The sequence below is a fragment of the Scomber scombrus genome, chromosome 20 (assembly GCF_963691925.1).
Source record: "Scomber scombrus chromosome 20, fScoSco1.1, whole genome shotgun sequence".
In the NCBI taxonomy this organism is placed as follows: Eukaryota; Metazoa; Chordata; class Actinopteri; order Scombriformes; family Scombridae; genus Scomber; species Scomber scombrus.
The window spans coordinates 14477391-14496405 of NC_084989.1; the positions used below are offsets into that span (position 1 = coordinate 14477391).

The following is a 19015-nucleotide window of genomic DNA, read 5'->3' on the forward strand; positions in this document are numbered from 1 at the left end:
GCGGCTCAAGCGCACACAGTCGACCGTCGGTGACTTGCTGATTACATGCAGTAGCTAATTGCTGCACAGAGGTTGGTTTTGTTTTTTAGTATTTTGCATAGTTTGTGGCATGATTTTAATCATTGCTTGAAATGCGAAGCTAAAAAAGACGTAAAAAAGGTACAGTGGCTGTTAGCTTCACCATCCTACAAGTGCTAACAGTCTGCTAGCTGTGGATCCGCAGTATGTTAACTTTTCCGTGTTTGTTCCTTTCTCTCAGTTTAGATTTAGACAAAAGCTTGTGAGGAGATTGTGTTTGCTAGTTGACGTTATAGTGGTGATTGTGCACATGTTTGGGTGCAGTTAATGTTGACTGTATAGTGAACAGCTGCTCCTAGCTGAATATAATTGTGGTTCATTACAGAGGGCGTATTAGCAGTATTTCCTCTTAAATAACTTATTAGGTTTATTAACTAATTGCGCAGCTATCAAGTAACTGCTATTATTATTACTTAAAAGGCATTTAACGTATATGCACTGCAGAAATCTTTCATTTAAGTCGTATTATAGAGAATAATAAATTATTAATATCGTCACAACAGCACTGTCCAGCATTCATTACATACAACAATAGAATAAAACAGTTAAATAATGAAATAGAAAAGGTTGTTAATAGACATTGTGCAATAATTATATAAGTGTTATATAATAAAAGGAGAGTAGTGAGACATAAACATATCATTATCCATTGTGCAACATTATATACTTAGTACATAATTAATAAGGATTTCACAAAATGAACAAAAGTAGGATTATTATTAGTATTATTATTATAAGGTGTGCTATAGAAACACTATTATTCATTGTGCCTTTGTTACTAACTGTGGCATTTGTGTATCTGCCTCTCTTTTTATGTGTTGATTTACTGTAAGTATGTGTGCATATACATTTATACATATGACCTAATTAGTTTTGTTAATGAATGCACAGCAAAATAAATTGCAAATAGCCAAATTATATGCTTTAAAAGAAAAGGCTAGGAATAAGCTCTTCTAAGTGTGTGTTCCTCTGTAGGTGGAGATGTTTCATTGTTGTCTATAATTAGAAGGAAGGTTTTACAGTTAGATAATGCCATGCTCAGTCCATCAGCACAGTCAAGGTTAGGAACATGATATGAGTTTGGCTATTATTACAATGCGGTGCTGTTTTAGGTTTGAGCTGTGGTATCTAAGGATTTTTACTGGTGAAATTTGTGAGTGCGAGTGAGTGAGTTTAATTTAGCTGCTCTGTCCTAGTTTCTGCAATCCTCAGCGATGAAATAAGGTACTATGTACTCTTCTGCCTCAGGTAGTGTTCATTAGTTTGCTCAAGATTAAAGTCTGTTGACACACACCCTCCCCTGCTGTCAAATATGATTAAGTGTTGAATACATTAAATATCTGTAATTCAAATATAAGGGGTTTAAAGTTGTAAATTAGGGGATTTGCCCCTAATTAACACTCCAAATATTTCCCAGCTATACTTCATATGTTTTTGTGGATCTTTTTAAAAGCCCTGTGTTGTGTCACAAAGGTTGATCTTCATCAGTGTAGCCGGAAGGGCTGGTGCACATGGACAGGTGTGCAGGCCAAATTAGGTTGCAGAAACACAGGTCTTCTTTGTACCAGAGCTTGCTGCTTTGTGTTACCTTACTATTGTTTGATAAACCTTTCCATCAAGCGAAAGCCACGTCTTGGTCAGTGGCCTGAAACTAAGTTAAGTCCTGTAATGCTTTTGATCTGTTCCCCTTTTTAGACAGCTGTATATGCAAAATTACCCCCCCCACCCCACCCCCACTGATTACTGTTGCATGGCAGCACAGTGAAACTGAATGTTTTAAACAAATATCCACCTTGCACTAATGTACAGTGTACTTAGGAAATAGTATATAGTATAGTTATGGTTATATCTCTATTTTATTTTTCATTTATGCTATTGTATTTTTACATATTGTTTATATATCTATCTGCCTATCTATTCTAATCTAATGAAAATAAAAACCTTTTATTAATCCAGATATTGCTGACAATTTGTTAGTGGACGTGCATATTTATAATTATGGATGGTTTATTAACATTTTGAGCACAAACTGAAAGTGCTCTGCTATTCAGCCGGTCTGTTTGGCAGTAGAGAAACACCAACATTGACCAACCAGTTACCAAAAGAACACTAATACTTTGGATATAAATTATAGGCAGATTGAAATCGTTGTCCAAACAAAAGCATTTGTTTGTAGATAATTGTCTCTAATCAGGCAGAACAGGGACAAAAACAAAAGAACAGAGTGGCCCAAGACATTGGTTGTCTTGCTCTGGGTGGTTCTCTACCCTCTTAAAGACTGATTCCCAAAAAAAGAAAAAGCAGAGGGAAGTATTTCAAATCCAGTATCTAAATCTAAGAAAAGCTTATAAAATGGTGTTTTCCTCCTTGCCTTGTTGACAGGAGACGCAGGTTGTACCGATGTGGATTTGTGAAGTGCAAGCTCCACCTGATCAAAACATGTCTTTGCGTTTTGGTTTCACTTTCACCCTGCTCAGCTTTTAAATCGGAGCCATTTCTGCCCGTCCCAGTTTCATAATGTCACTGAGGAGGCTCAGCGGTTGCAGCAGTTTGTGACATTTCTGTCTAGTAGCTGTGACACACAGATATCCAAGCGGACTGTGGAAAGAGAGTTAAACATGTACAACGAGGGGGCTGTGCTGCGCTGCACTCAGATTTGCATAGCCAGTACATTTCCCCACAGACTTCTCCCCCTCTCCTTCCATCGCTCTCTCTCTCCTCCCCTCTCTGTCTCTCTCCTCCCTCCCTGTCTTGGACTCTATATTGTTTCCCTTCTCAATATGCTGTATTTCGTCTGCTTACATTGACAGATGAAAAGGGAATGGGGGTGCATACTTCTGCTTTAAGAAAACACAGACTTATTATTGTTTTTCCTGCTTAGCATTTTTATACTCTTTTTACATTTTAGGTCACACGGACTTTGATCACAATGGGGGTAAAAGACCGCCCTCAGTGTTACTTTGATGTGGAGCTCAACCGGGAGCCAGGTAAGAAAAATTAATATTAGTTCAGAGGTATAAAGATTAGTTAGTTATATAAACAACCACACCTTACTTTCATAGATGATTACTTTGAACTGATATCTTCAACACAGTTCACTGTTTAAAACTGTTTGCATGTTGTTTGTTATTGACTCCTTTGGGCTTTTGACTGATTTTCATTTAGCTGAACATAATGAAAGTGGAACATTGAGTAGTGCATTTGTCTTGATATTGGGGTGTGAGTCATTAGAGCATTATGTGTTTTTCTAGCAGCAACTATGTGCAACTGGTATGAATGTAAGTAAGGATGGACCAGACCAGTTTGGTAACCTCCAAGTTAGAATAGGTAGTTGGCTCATTTTTGGGGAGGGAGGGACAAATCAACACACAGTCATGCTCGTAAGAATAGTTTAGCTATGGGAAAAGTTTCTTTAACGTGTGAGCTTCACCACAAAACTCTTCTAATTATGTGTTAGAAGCCAATTAAAATCGTGAGGTGTAGTAACATTTGGGATACTTGTAAATCTTAATTGTATCCTTGGCCTATTTTTTTCCCCCTCACCATTGTTCATTGTTTCATATCACGCTGAGTTAATATTGAAGATGCCTCAACATTTCTAATAATCAGTAAATCTGATCTGATAATCAAGAAAACTGAACTGATTCTTCTTCTTCTTTTGTGTTTTGTAGTTGGGCGAATTGTCTTTCAACTTTTCTCGGATGTTTGTCCCAAGACAAGCAAAAACTTTCTCTGTTTGTGCACTGGTGAGTATTGTAAAACCTGTTTTTACTCAAATATACTTTTGGGACATTTAATACATATTTTAGTTTCTCATAGCCAAAACAAATCATCAGAACAAAATAAGAGATTATTCTGTTTTTTGTTTCTTTTTAGTACAACTGACAACTGCAAAATCAGAACATATATTACATTTTTACAGTCTCAAAACCAGCTGGTTACTGTGTTATTGATTATTTTAATGAAAGCAGAGAAATTTGGAGATAAGTGGTGTCAAGTTGCCAAGGTTCATACCACATGACAAGATTTTTCTGGGTTATGTTTTTTTGTTTCTCTCTCTGGTATTTTTCATGAAAATAACCAGAGTTGGGTTAATAACTGATACTGAAGTGAAATAAGAGCCCTGCTGGTCATGTTATACAATAAGGAAAGGAGGTATAGCCATTGTGTTAATTGCCTGGTGACAGACGGAGTCGCTGGACGGATAGATAGAGGGTGCCGGTCTGCTTTCCTGGATATTTCATTCCACTGAGCAGAACAGAGTGTACTGTAGTCGCGGTGGTCTGCCTAGAGATAGCCATAAATCTGCAAGCAGGCTGCAGATCGATCCTCCCTCTCATTTTTCACCCCACCTGGCCGACGGGAATGTGATGCTGGCAAGGGCAGACACAGGAGATGGCTGGTTAGTCTGTTCCTTTTCCCGAGAGTACGTACACACACAGAGGCCACATAACGTAACAGTAATATACACCAATTTGCTCTGGCGTTCTCAAAGTCTCAAATGTGTCCTTTTTAGGTAGGGGGATCAGCTCACACCATCGAAAACCAAACCCCCTGGAACAATGCTTGAGCCAGTGAAGCAAAATACTAGGAGATTAGCAACCAAAGCTGCCAGTTTGAACAGCCAGCCCTCTGTCCTCTGAAAGCACCCTTAAACACAGCAGCACATCTAATGAAATTTCTGCCTCCACGTCTCCTTTCACCCCAAAGGAAGGGGAATCCAGGGGGTAATAGCTTTAAGCCAATGTTCTTCCACCAGTCACAGTCACTCCAGTGGAAGATTTCTTAATGAATTCTGCAGTCCTGCGCTGAGTATTAACAACAGGATGCCTGAATAAAGGCATCTAGTTAATTCTCTCTCTCCCCCCAACTGTGGTTTCATTCCCTTGTTTAGACAAAAAAAACCCATGTGGCAACATTCAAGGCCAGCGTTTCTTAACACCTGAAGGCATCTGGTGTACACAGAAGCACTTTGAACAGTAGCAGGCCTGTTTTTTGTTCATTGACAGCTCAGTTAACGTACCTATGTTTGCAGGTGAAAGGGGAACTGGCAAAATCACAGGGAAAAAGCTGTGCTACAAAGGCTCCACATTTCACAGAGTTGTAAAGAACTTTATGATCCAGGGAGGCGACTTCACCGAAGGTAATGATGTCTAACGTGTCACTCTGAAAGTGTGTTTCATGGCAGATTTAACCAATTTCACTGTTAATTTGAGCTGCGTTGACACCATTTTCAAACTGCTGGAGCCAGTTTTAAATAACTGAAAGCAAATCTTCTGAGTAAAACAGTTATTCAAGAAGTGTTATTTATCATGGTTTCATAGCATATAAGCAGTTAACACTTAATAACATTAGTTATACCATGGGATAAAAGTGGATTGAAGCTTTTAAAGTGCCAATAAATAAGCCCATTGACTTCATTATGGATATTAATAGTAGGAATCCAGGAGCCACTTTCAATAAATGAATAAATTCATCATATAAATAAAGTTAATTGTCTTTTTTTCTGTCCATAATGATGATGAAATAGCCCTTTTTAAAAGTTACATTAAGTCTGACTTTTGGTTTAAATATTACTACTTTAATCTCTACAGGAAATGGAAGAGGAGGAGAGTCCATATACGGTGGCTACTTTGAAGGTAATCTGAAGATCGAGTTTTCCAATACTCAGTTTAGATCTCTGATGTCTCATAAATGTCTATCTAAATAGTTATGAAACTCCAACTGAGCTACTTTGCATGAGAATAACATTGTGTGTGCCTGCTGTTGTAATCATGGATTTCTTGTGTATTTTCCTATGTATGACCTTCACTTTTCCATTGTTTAGTGCTGTCTTCTATTTAGTTGTGGGCTTAATCAAATCAGCATGGAGAGTAGGCATTCTCTTTATTGAAAGCTACAATCTTCCTGCCTAAAATTTTCAACATATTCTTTTATTTATAGAGTGGTCTTTTGCAAAATGAGAAGGTAAGAGATGTACACAGCTCAGTAACACCATGTCAACACTGTCCCCACCTGCCACCTTCTTCAGTCTGTAAAAACAGTACAAATGTTTGCAAAGTCGCACATGCAAATTTCTACTGAAGGGATCTGACAGGATTTTCCATCCATACAGCTTCCCTGTTAGACCCCCCACTGCCTCGGGCTGCTCAGATTACTTTTTATGTTACATGTGATATTTATAGCTACAGTACCCTTACAACATGACTGCCATGACACGTAGGCACATGCAGACCGCAGGTTTCTTTGCTCAAAGTACCACAGTGGAAAATTTAGCCTTTGCAGCACAGATTTAGTATTATGTTGATACCAAAGGTTAAGGCATGGGAAGGCATTTTATTTTTCATGTTTTCCAAATTTGAAGTTTAATTTATGCAAATAGCTATATAAATATATTTTAATGCTTGACTGAAATCACTCCAGCATGACTTCTACACTGTATGTAGCAATTATTGATGATTCTTATATTTTCAGTCTGATATTTAAAGATTATGCAGATGTCTTTTCATATTTTATTCCTGTAGGCCATTTTCCCAAATATTTCCGGTTGTTTTTCTAATGATCTGTTATTAAATGTTTTATTTGTTTTCATAGGATATGAAAATATCCTTGTTTGCAAACATTGAGACTTGAAACTTGCTTTAGATACATGATCATCACAGTTGAATATTTTTTGTGAAATGTACTTCTAAACAGGGACCATTACATATGCGTATTTACACATTTTCAGGAAATTGTAAGTAATTGCAGGTATTTAACAGTTATTAATTTGGTTATGTAGGTAACTGCATATTCTTATGTAGTTGTTTAATAATTCTTATTAAATCATAGTCTTAACAATTCTTTAACTGGCAGAAATTACTTTTACACATTTTACATTGTCAAACAATATAATAGCTTTTTTTTTTCAATAAAAAATTAAAGGACCTCTAAAGTTAAGGATTCCTTAACTTTTTAACAGCATAGCTTATGAATATTAGCCAACTCATCATTTTAAAGTTGTTCCAGCTCAAAAATATTAGTCCGCTTGATATTAATGTAACCTTGATAAGGAAAAAAAAGGCAATAAAAATTTCTCTGTATCCTTTATCTCAAGCAAGTATCGAGTCCAAGCTATTTGATTACCGGAGCATATTTAAAATGAATTTAAAACAATATGATATTCTTTGAAACTTGGTCAGGATAGTGTAAAAATATTTGTGATTTGGAGTTAAAAGCCTAAATCAAGTAAAGATTAGTCAAACAAAAATGTCAGGGAAGGGCAGGTTGGTGATGCAGTGATCAGGTTTTTGCTTTTTCCTACTCTTCGCTAAATGTTTCCATTATCACTGATCAGAGGACGCACTCTTGAGACTTCGTTCCTTGTTTCTCTGCTCCACACAGATGAGAACTTCACTCTCAAACACGACAGAGCCTTCCTGTTGTCGATGGCCAATCGTGGGAAAGACACCAACGGCTCACAGTTTTTCGTGTGAGTGACATTCATTAAACCAAATCACTCTGCACCCTTTTTAAAAACTAAACCATTTAACTGACTGGTCACTTGCATTATTGATTTGCTTTTTGAATGAGTGTCACATTTGTTTGAGCTTTTACTTTCTGTCACTTCTTCTGTTTTGAGATCAATCCCCTCTCTGTGTGCAGTTAGATTTCAAAGTGCAGAGAAACATGGATTCAATCTCTTTTATCTACAAATGTGTTACATTTTTTCTCTTGCCGTTTTTGTGTAAAATTTACAGAAACTCTAGCATCCTGCTCTTCCAAGGTAATGTGTCTCCAAGGCTGTGTTTCTCTCTCTCTCCTGACTGTATTTAACATTCATTAGTTTGTATTTGCAAGCATATTGCAGAGTAAAGTGTTGAAATGTTTAAGCAGTATTCACAAATGGCTTCAGGTGACACGTTATCTTTATCACAAAAACAGGTCACCATAAGTTAAAAGTCCTCCATGAATGAAAACTCATGAAACATGAAGGAGGAAATTTTAATATACTGGTTTTTTGTATGATGTTTGTATGAAATATTTTAATGTATGTACCCACACTCTGTTGTTAAGGGTTTTCATTGCCTTTTTGTGGCTGTTTTTAATTCTACAGCCAAAATTTGAAGTGATTTCTGAATAGATTTACAATCAAATATCATTGAGGGTCTTACAAATTTTGCACCTTTTTTGCGATTGTTTCCATGGTACAGTAGCACCCACACTTTGTTGAAGTTACTTGTTCTCATTCTTTTCCTCTTTTCTCTTCCTTTTTCATGATCCAACCACTGCCAATGGTTGACCCTCCCTGGCTTGATTGCATGATTTTCCACAAACAGCACAACCAAGATGGCACCTCATCTTGATGGGTAGGTTTGACAAAATTTTACTGCATGTTAATATTTTTGCAGCATTTCCTTTCTTCCTTAAAGATACCAAATTAGTACCCAAGTCACTGTGTACTTGTGTGTGAATGAAGCAGCAATCTTTTCTGCCTGCCTGCAGAGTCCACGTCGTCTTCGGTCTAATCATCTCCGGCTTTGAGGTGATAAAGAAGATCGAGGGGCTGAAGACTGATTCAGCTAGCAGACCATACGCTGATGTGAGAGTGATGGACTGTGGACAGCTGATCACCAAGTCCGCCAATGATGGTAAGTTGTGTCATGGATGTATTGTAGTGGAGTCTGTTTTTTTTCCAGAATTTAAAAAAGCAGAGGCTGAGATAACTTGACTTTCAGTTGCTAATGTGAGTGAGGTTCCAAAAGCACCAAATCCTTCATTTACCATAATACAACTGGATAGCATTTGACTTGATTTGTTTTTGTTGTTGCCTAGCCTGAGATTACTCTGATTATATCATCAGAGGTTGTTTTCCCCGATTCCTCCGGAGCCACAGAAAACATCACACAGCTGTTTTCACTGGAGTAGTACTCCATGTGAAACTAAACTGACATGGATTTGTAAAATTGATCTAATACTCCTTTCTACAGTTCTCATATTATCAGTTAGTTTCCAGACCAATTATACATAAACATACACCTTTTGTTTTCTCTTGTTTTTGTCTCCTGTGCAAATGGTTGTCAGTGATTCATACTTTGAGCTCGCTCTTTAAGAGTTTTGCATTTCGATGCCAGCATGTTCCCCATCCTGGCATTAGGATGATGCGTGTAACCTGATCTTCTGGTTAATGAGGATCAGTCAGGGGCCTCTCTGTGGAGTTCAGCTGGCATCTACCCATCTGACTCTGCCAGGTCTGCTTACCTCCCACATACTGAGAAGAGTAAAACAAAGCCTTTGTTGTAACTGTGTCATACCACTCTGAAAATGACTCCAGACATTTGAACTCTCCTTCATCCATTTACTTATAATAAATTTATCGGTGTTGTAGTTTTATTCATCAGCCCTCAAGTCAAGGTCCCAAATCTTGAATGTTATATTGGGAACTTCTGTGGTTATGGTTTTTGTTTTCAAATCTTCTCGACTTTTACATAATTTGACAATCATCTGATTTTATTCTTTAAAAAAAACAAACACATTTTTTCTTGAAATTACATAAATACTGTTATATTTCTTACTTTAGTTCTTGAAGGGAAGAGGAAAAGAGCCTCCCATTCTGCTGACTCGTCACTCAATTCACACGACTCGTCCTCTCAGTACTCCTCTTCAGCGGAGTCTGAATGTGAATCTGATGAAAAGGGCAAACAACACAAGCACAAGAGACATGGAAAAAGTAAACAGTCAAAAAAGAAAAGGAGGGAATCAAAGAATGAGAAGAAAATTGATGTTCTGCCCTCCAGACAAAGGTAATTTTGATCCTTGTTTAATGTCATACTTTTACATGCTTATAGAATTAGTCACATGTATCTCAAACGTACACAATTTATCAAAATACTTTTGATCAAGTTTAAGCTGTAAATCCACTTATAAATACAAGTACTGACGTGAGTCACTGTCAGCTAACAAAATATTGTTTTGCATCGTGTCATGTTGTCACAGTCCTGTGGAAAGAGATATGTTGGCGGGAAAGATTGAAGTGGAAGGAGAGAAGGAACAGGGCGGGAAGAGAGAAAAGCCTGTAGTTCGACCGGAGGAAATCCCGCCTGTGCCAGAGAACCGCTTCCTGCTGCGGCGGGACATGCCATCTCAGGAAGATAAAACAGAGATGTTAGTTTTTAGTTTGACTTCATTCTTGGTAGTTTTTGGTGGGAGGGCTTGCATACATAGATGATTTCAGACAGTTGTCTACTTAGAAATATGATTTTTTTTTTGTTTTTGTTTTTTAAGAGTTGAGAAAGAAGAATCATCTCTTTCAACTGACCAAAAACCAGCAGTCTCCAAGTCTGGACGGAAGATCAAAGGCAGAGGAACAATGGTAAGCTCATCTCAACTACGATCAGAGATTTGTCACCTCATTCAGATTTGATGTTGACATATTAAAATGATGTAGTCTTCTTGCAAGACTGGTTTAGTTTGTCTAATCCTAAGGGCAGAAATCTGTAAGTGTACAACATAACTGCTTTTACTTCTTCAGGACTAAAATATAGCAAGAAAAATCACTCATGCATGCAAGAGTGACAACGGGTCACAATTAGACATCTCTTTCTTTTCAAGCTGAAAAGGTTGTGGACTCCTGCTGTTAAGAATTTACCTTCATAGCTATTTCATTGACCACAGAGACACATTACTTATTTTTGTTCATCCTGCCTGAATAACCTTTTGCCACTAATCTGTACTTTGAAATTATTGTAAAGACAATCATACCCGAATCATTATCATCATCTCTTCAGGCAAAGAAGCACAGCCAGAACAAACTGTGTGAATAGTTCTGGTATATTCATATTAATATGACTATATGATGATAATGACTATAATATGATATTAAATTTTAATATAAAATCTCTTTTCTTTGTCTGCAGAGATATCACACTCCCACAAGGTCTAAGTCCCGCTCTGCATCTGTGGAAGAGCATGGAAGCAGTGAAACTCCGCCACACTGGAAAGAAGAGATGAAGAGAACCAAAGTTTATCAACCCCCGAGCATCGAGAGATGGAGCAAAGGAGACAAGTATGACTTCATATTTTACTTTGTGATATCTGAGTTTCTTTTTTTTTTGCTTCATACATCTTTTGACTTAACAGATTGAATTCCTCAAGCAGATGGGACGACAGAAGCGACTCTGCATGGTCCCGGTCTGCAGAGCACTCTTCAGACCGCAGTTCTGAGAGGTCCAGCCTGCACCGCCAGCAGAAGAAGGAGAAGAAAAAAGCCAAACATAAGAAGAAGGCCAAAAAACGTAAACATGGCAAAAAGAAAAGCTCCAAGAACAAACCTCAAGAGGCTGTCCCATCAGAGGTTGAAAGATCAGTTTCTTCAGGAAAAAGGTCTAAGTCCAGGATGTCCCGTTCTCCATCTCGTTCCTCTTCAAGTCAGCGTCATTCGTCATCGCAGAGGAGACGACCTTCTTATAGAGACTCACGATCTTACTCCAGATCCTACACATCCAGCCGATCCAGATCTCGACGGAGGTCCCAGTCTTATTCAAGATCCAGGAGCTTTTCTAGGTCTAGAAGTCGGTCTCGGTCCAGATCTCAGTCCTATTCTCGATCCAGGTCAAGATCAAGATCAAGATCCAGGTACAGATCCAGATCTTTGTCTCCATCTAGAAAGAGGAGTTTATCCAGATCTCCAAGAAAGCGAAAAGCCAGCAAGTCCGAATCAGACGCCATGATCCACATATCAGAGAAACTTCCAGAGAGCAAAGTCGCATCTGTCTCCAGACTCCCTGCTGTCCCCGCCCCAGAAAGTGTCCCTGTGATCCCACTGAGCGACAGTCCTCCACCCTCACGCTGGAAGCCCGGTCAAAAGCCCTGGAAACCCTCTTACATCCATATTCAGGAAATCAAAGCTAAAGTAACTCCCAGTAACATCTCCTCCACAGGTGATAGTGTTGTAGAGAAAGCTCAGGCCTCAGTTACACCAAAGTGTCTGCCAGGTGACCCCAAAAGTGACAAAGCACACAAATCTGCACGGCATTCACGCAGCAGGTCTTCTAGAAGTAAATCCTACAGCCGCTCATACAGCCGCTCGTACAGCCGCTCGTACAGCCGCTCAAGGAGTAGAAGTTACAGTAAGTCCAGGTCCCGATCCCCCCGTGGCTCTAACAGCAGGTTGTCCTCCTGCAGCAGATCAGATACTGAAAAGTCCCAGAAAACAACTATCAACAAGAATAATTCATTAGACAAAGAATGGAAAGAGTTTCACAGTTCTCTGAAGAGGATAAAACATTTAGATAAGTACATTTCACATACTGGTTGTCAGGATGGTCTCCCAGAATCAGAGAACAGAGAAAACAACAAGCCTGATATCAGTGTCTCAAGGAGAAGTGGCTCTTTGGAAAAAATGAAAGAGAAAGGCAGCTCACAGGATCAAGAGACCAAACACCACAGTTCAGTGCAGGCAGAGAGCTTTAACAGCAGGTCTGAATGGGATAGCGACAGTGATAAAGTGAGCCAAAGCAACAGTGCCACCCTAAAAAAGGAGAAACAAGGAGTTCAATCCAGGGAATTCCTTGACAAAAAGTTGTCTGCTCCTGCAGGATGGAATTCTGAAAGTGATGCAGAAAATATAACAGGCAAGACACTGGCCATATCTGAAAAAGAGGAAGGAGAGGCGAGTTCAGAATCAGACTGTGAAACTTCCAGAAAGATGTTGGAGGCAGCCATTGCTTTGGCAAACAAGACTGCTGCTGCTGCTGCTGCTGCTGCTGCTGCTGCTACTGCTACTGCTACTGCTACTGCTTCTGGTCAATCAGAAGAAATTCCTGAGAAGGCGGCAGAGCCGGAGAAGCACAAGAGCAAGAAGAAGGCCAAACGTAAGCACAAGCACAAGAGGAGAGGGGAGAGCAAAAGTGGTTCCCATCGCAGCAAGGACAAGACAAAGAGATCTAAGAGGAAACATCAGAAACTGAAAGAGACCTTTCACTGGCAGCCACCTTTAGAGTTCGGAGAGGAGGAAGACGAAGATGAATCCAAACGAGAGAAACATAGTCCAGGTAGAGTTGCCAAAGAAAGGACTGGTGTGGATTGTATGAATAAAAAGGACCAAAATTCAACCTCTTTAAACAAGGACTCAACTAGAGAAGAAGAAAGGGGGCAACAGACGACAAAAGAATGTAACAAAAACCCCAGACAAGCTGAATCTCATCATCAGTCATCCAACAGGAATGGTGCCAACACTACTAACTTGTCCAGCGTCAAGGAGGAGCAGGAGTCATTAGATGATATGGACATTTGTACTCCTGAGCATGACACCGAAACACTTGTTGAGCCTTCAGTTACAAATGAATCTTTTAACAATGTCTCTGAATTAACCCTAAAAACTACCTCAAAGTTTTCAGATCTGGCAAGTAAAGATTTACCTCAGCTTCACAGCAAAGAGCAGTCTTCTGTTACCTCCGTGACAACAGCTGAAGGCCTGAAAGATGACGGAGCTGCTGGCAAACCTGCTGGCACTGCCATTAATTTCAAATGGAGGCCTTTGAAAGGCATGTCCACGCTACAGAATGTGAATGTGAATGTGGCACCTGTTGCCGTGAAAAACACCCAGCTTCAACAGAGCCAGACCCAAAACACGCAGGGAGTGAGAATGGAGATTAAAAGCAAAAGCCGCATCCGCCCGGGATCTCTGTTTGACGAGGTCCGTAAGACAGCACGGCTCAACCAGAGGCCAAGGAACCAGGAGAGCTCCAGCGAGGAAAGATCCCCCTCTGTAGGAAAGACCAGGGGTACGTCACGCACGCGGTCCCCAAAGAAGTCGACCAGAAAGTCCCGCTCTGTTTCCAGTCACCGGTCCCGCACCAGAGGGTGGTCCCACTCCTACAGCAGGTCCAGAAGTAGATCCCGCAGCTCCAGCTACTCCTCCAGGTCAAAATAAAAGCAGTTTGATTAAATGAAGAGCACGAGGGCACCATCAATATATCTTTGTAAATGTCAGATAGGCTTTTTGGACGCTGAACAAGATTGTTGTGAAGTGATAAACTTGATAGATGTGCGTTTAGTGTTTAGTCTAGAAGCCAAATCTGTGTCTATGATACAGACTTCTTGTTTTAGTTTGAGGAAAATGTAATTTATAACGCAACTAATTATTTTAGGAGCCGGAGCAGGAGTCGACGGAGACGTGGGAGGGGACGGTCACACTCCCGCAGCAGCACATACCGAAGTTATAGAAGTCACAGGTACCACCCTCAAACACAGCTAATGGATCCAAACAAAAAAGTGTTTTCAGCAGGGTCAACCAAACAGAGAAGAAACCCTGGAGCTCCTTGGGGTTTCAGTATCTTACTCTTCTTTGCAGCCAGGGAGACCGATCAGTCAAAAAACTCTCTTGAAGATTGTTTTTCAAAGACTTTACATTGTATTTTCCCTTTGTGTATTTTAATACAACAGGTATGATTTGTCTTTGAGTCTGTTTCATCTCACGGTGGTTCTTTTTGTTTTTATCAGTCGGACATACAGTAGAAGCCATTCCAGGAGTCGCTCATATACTCGCCGAAGGAGATCCAGGTCTGTGAGCCTCCTTAATTCACTGATTCTTAATTTAAAATGTTCTTTAATTGTTTATTTTTAGCATTTTAGCATTTAGTTTTAGTGTCGTGTGAAGTGATCATTAATGTCTAAAGTCATTAATTAATTAGGAGTAACAAATACATTTGATTGATGGATTATCAGAAAAAGACAATTAGATAATTTTGTGCTGTATAAAAAAGGAAATAGGCCAGCGATGGATTTAAAACATCATCATCATCCTCATATTTTATGCTTCTGTTAAGCAAATCAGTGTGAATCAAACACCATTCTAGAGATATCCCCAAAATAATATCACTGCTGTCACACGGCTGTATGTTAATGCAGGTCAGACTCCTCTGACAGCTATTCCAGTCGGAGTCGGAGTGCAAGCAGGAGACGAGGGCGCAGACGAAGTGACAGCTACAGGAGCTCAGACCGCCGATCCCGGTAAGACACATACATCCCTGGTGAACCTCAACAGACTTCGACAAGGTGGCAGGTCTTAGTTCAACCTTTTCACCTTCCTTTACTTCGTTCCAGTGGGTGAACATTACAATGTGGCTTGACACCATGGCATACTCATTCAGACATTAATGCAAAAGGAACACCATCCGTCAATGCCGCTTTTTTTTTTTTTTTTTTTTTTTTTACAGAATAATGTAACCATGAATCATTTTTGTGTTTTACTTGTTGTATTTATCAGTTAGCTTGACATTTTTTGCCCTAAATGAAAGATTACAAAATTTTCCCTGGACTGTCTGAATCCTAGCTATCATAATCTCTCCCATGGGTGAAAGTATTTAATTGAAATTTCCATCTTCTGCAGGTCTTACCGCTCCTCCAGTCGCAGTTCTTCCAGGCACAGAAGTCACAGTCGCAGCAGTCGGTACAGTTGAACCACACCTCGGGCAGGTTGTTGGGTCCATGTCTGCGGAGAGGAAACAGAACAACAAAGTCTGGACACTGTACACACAAATAGCAGATGACTTTTAAAGCTACACCTTGTATAATGTTTTAATACTGTACTATATGTCCTCCTACATAGTGATGCCAGTATAAAAGCTGATGTTACAGTCTTTGGGAAAATGAATGTCATCAAAAGATGAATGAATAAACCACTTTACAAGCTTACACAAAGGTAGATCTCTTTTAGAGACTACAACTGAGAATAATTGGGTTCAATCTCGTCAACATGGCCACTCTGGACAGAAATTTTCTATGTGAAGTTTATACTTCTTAGAAATAATAAGCTGTTAATATTTTTATTATTGTATATTTGTGTATTCTTTTTTTTTTACTTTGGTCTTTTTATACACTGAAACAACTAAATGTACATTTATTATAAATGTATAATCCTCTTCTCACAGCTGTGCAGAGTTAGTGAGTATGGGTTGAGATGATGCCTTAAATTCAGGGTAAGCAAGATTGATGATTGTTGTCTGGGAAAGTCCTCATTCAATGAAAAATAACTTGTTGGTTTCTGTAGCTGTTTCAAGCTGTAATTTGTCTTTGTTGCATTTGTTTTGTTACCGTATTACGAATGTGCAAACTGTACTCAAAGTATAATACATCTGATTTCAATTTTATTCAAAGAGTTATGAATATTTACAGTTAATAAACACCCACACATCTTAAGCCTCTGTTTCTGTTTTTTTTCGTCATGATGCAGATCATAGAATTGTAATTGCAACAAAAGATTGTCCTTAGATGGACCAGGGGGATTTGAACCTCTCAAATGGCGCCATCTACCTTTCAATTCAGAACTGCAGGTGGGGTATTGTCTTCATCCTGGCAGATTTAAGTGTATGTATTATCTTTATGTCAAACACTATAAAGGGCTGCAGTGGTCAAATAGTGGTTTCAGTTTCCTGATTAAAAGGTTCCGCCATCATCTTTTTCAATTAGATGTCATGCAGTTAGAAGAATCAGAGTAATGCACGACTTAAGAATTCTACTCTCAGGGCTGGGCACTTCATTGGAATAAGATTTTATTTTAAAAAAGAGATGACTCTATTAAATTATTAATCGTACTCAGAGCTAATTGAAAATTTGGTCCCCTCCTTGCTAACATTTGCATACACTTAAAGCTATGCTGGTGTGTGAGCTCCTTTCTCTCTTGTGTGGCGCTTTTGTGAGCTGCATGTGCATACAGGAGACTAAGAACTGTCCATCAGATACAGATCATACTGAACCACTACAGTGGCTGTGTCAGATTTGTCTGCAAATGCAGACTGTAAATATATATATATACTGTTAAATTCAGAACTTTTTTGTATGGATGGTTCAGTACAATAATCCAGGAACATGCATGTGGATTTATACTAAGATACAATGACAACACTGCACACAGGGACTAAATGAATGTATATGAGACTGACAGGAGAGGTAATGAGAAGCAAGTCCTTTCTTTTTAAACACTGTACTATTAAAAGTATTTCACATGGTGTATATGTATATTTAACCTGCCAAATTACAGGGAAGGCTAAAGCACTGGTTCCTAATGTATAATGTATATGATTAAAGAAACAAAAAATATTTATATTTCTGTTAAAATTATATATAATATCATGATGTTTTTTCCATTTTTATGAAATCTTATTCCACCTCTTCAGGCCTTCAAAAAAACACTCTTAAGTTAAATTCATCACAACTTATGTCCACACTGAGATCATATGGGTCATAAATGGACATTATCTGAAGGGGTCACAGCAACTGGCCTAAAACATACGGAATAATAGAGACCATATCATGTTTCCATTATGAAATGTGTCCTATGGCACCCTCCATGTTAACCAGCAGGTGTTGTAAATGGCTCAATATTGGATTTTTTTCCACATGGAAGCTTCACTCGAGTGCCTGAGGTTTCATGATAAAAAAAAAAATCATTAGGCTGTTGTCACTTTTTTGGAAAATAGATGGTTCACTTTTTACTTGAAGGAGTTTCTCCTCTTCAATTTTTCCTTGTCTGAAATGTTTAACTGTGTGAGATCTGAGATATTGAACTCTTGTTGGCAGCTACAGTGATCCAAACATGATGACTTTGTTTACACTTCCATATACCATAGCTTAAATTACAAATCACTAAATTCTTTATGACTTTTAAAGATTTTTGTGACATTAAATGTTCAGTCTGGGGTTTTGACTTGGCAGCCTCTTTGACTGACTGTATCCACACTGATGTTGTGGCCTCAGCTGAGTTCTGGACATGAGGTGATAAATGAGACCTGCTACAGGTTGTGATGAATTTTTCCCTCACCTTGTTATGAGCAGATATCGACTTCTGCCCCATATAGGCTGCTCAGGCATGAGAAATGTGGTCCAGAGAGGGCTTTAGGGTGAGGAAGGCAATGCTGAATTACAGACCAGCAAAAGTGAACAACTGTCAAAGGGCCCCATGACCCTTTGGGGGCCCAGAGGCTTCAGATTTAGTACAGCAATTAGAGCAGAAAATAATTTGTTAATTATTGGAGTCATTTTTCAAGCAGAAATATCAAACATCTGATGGTTCCAAATGTGAGGACTTGCTGCTTTTCTTTGTTTTATATCATTTTAGAATTAATATATTTGCTTTTTTTGACTGTGTTTTGAACACATGGAAAATATTGCCTTGGACTCTTGTGATATGTAACTGTGACTTTTTTTAACATTATTTTCAGATGTTTCATAGTTATAAATAAATAAATAAATGTGTGCTTAAACAAAGTATCACAAACTACCAATAATTACTTCCTAATACATGCATCATTGACTGAGAATTAAAAAATGACAACAAGACTTTATGTCAATGAAATACAATTATTGTATTGCCTGTGTCAACATTGCTTCTAAATATTAATAAAAACCTAGAAATCTGCATTTCATGAAGAAAATGCATATGGCTGCTGCTGCTGCTGCAGACAGATTTCCATCAACATGTTTCATTTTTCACAAAACTCTGAAGCTTGCAGCAACTACAGCGATTAAAGCACTCTTACATGTCAGCTCCAAATTCTCGCAATATTCCGTGCTGACTGCATGACTTTATTGTGACAAAGAATGGGAGAAGCGGGGCATGAATTGGGGCCTACATCTCATTTTGGCACTGGGGCTCCATAGCAGATGAACCCAGCCCTAGAGAAGGAGTTTGACTTTATTGAAGTGTGTGAGGATGATAATAGGAAGAATAATTTGAGATGTTGCACTCTTTTGTGGTTTGCTCCTAATGAACAAATAAAACTGTGGATATGGATAACTGACTGTTGACATGAAACATGATTCTGTACCAGTTGTCCAAAGGCTGTTGGTCTGGACTGGTTTTCTGTGGTTTCTGCAGGCCTCTTGTAGATGACTAACTGGACTTTTTTTTACCATCTTGTTGGAAATGTTAATACCGCTAAACCAAACCTTTTTACCA

The 19015-nt window shown here is 38.8% G+C and overlaps 1 protein-coding gene across 4 annotated transcripts; it reads left to right on the forward strand.

The window, feature by feature from the left end:
* nktr (natural killer cell triggering receptor) lies at window positions 1-16139 on the forward strand. Of its 4 annotated transcripts, none has more exons than XM_062441379.1 (17): window positions 1-71; window positions 2987-3065; window positions 3750-3824; window positions 5114-5221; window positions 5673-5717; window positions 7462-7549; window positions 8397-8426; window positions 8563-8708; window positions 9638-9860; window positions 10054-10221; window positions 10342-10429; window positions 10974-11122; window positions 11197-13980; window positions 14208-14291; window positions 14560-14619; window positions 14968-15069; window positions 15449-16139. In XM_062441379.1, the coding sequence occupies exons 2-17, from the start codon at window positions 3008-3010 to the stop codon at window positions 15516-15518; spliced, it is 4278 nt and encodes a 1425-aa protein (XP_062297363.1). In that variant the 5' UTR covers window positions 1-71; window positions 2987-3007; the 3' UTR covers window positions 15519-16139. The 4 variants fall into 4 exon arrangements, with proteins under 4 accessions (XP_062297363.1, XP_062297364.1, XP_062297365.1 ...); XM_062441380.1 differs by having other exon boundaries at window positions 11215-13980; XM_062441381.1 differs by lacking the exons at window positions 1-71; window positions 2987-3065; window positions 3750-3824 and adding an exon at window positions 6022-6045 and having other exon boundaries at window positions 5173-5221.
* The last annotated feature ends 2876 nt before the right edge of the window (window positions 16140-19015 follow it).

Coding starts and splice junctions, on each gene's coding strand:
- nktr (XM_062441379.1), top strand. CDS start 3,008: ATGGGGGTAAAAGACCGCCCTCAGTGTTACTTTGATGTGGAGCTCAAC. Junction 3,825..5,113: donor CTTTCTCTGTTTGTGCACTG/GTGAGTATTGTA, acceptor CTATGTTTGCAG/GTGAAAGGGGAACTGGCAAA. Junction 7,550..8,396: donor AACGGCTCACAGTTTTTCGT/GTGAGTGACATT, acceptor TTCCACAAACAG/CACAACCAAGATGGCACCTC.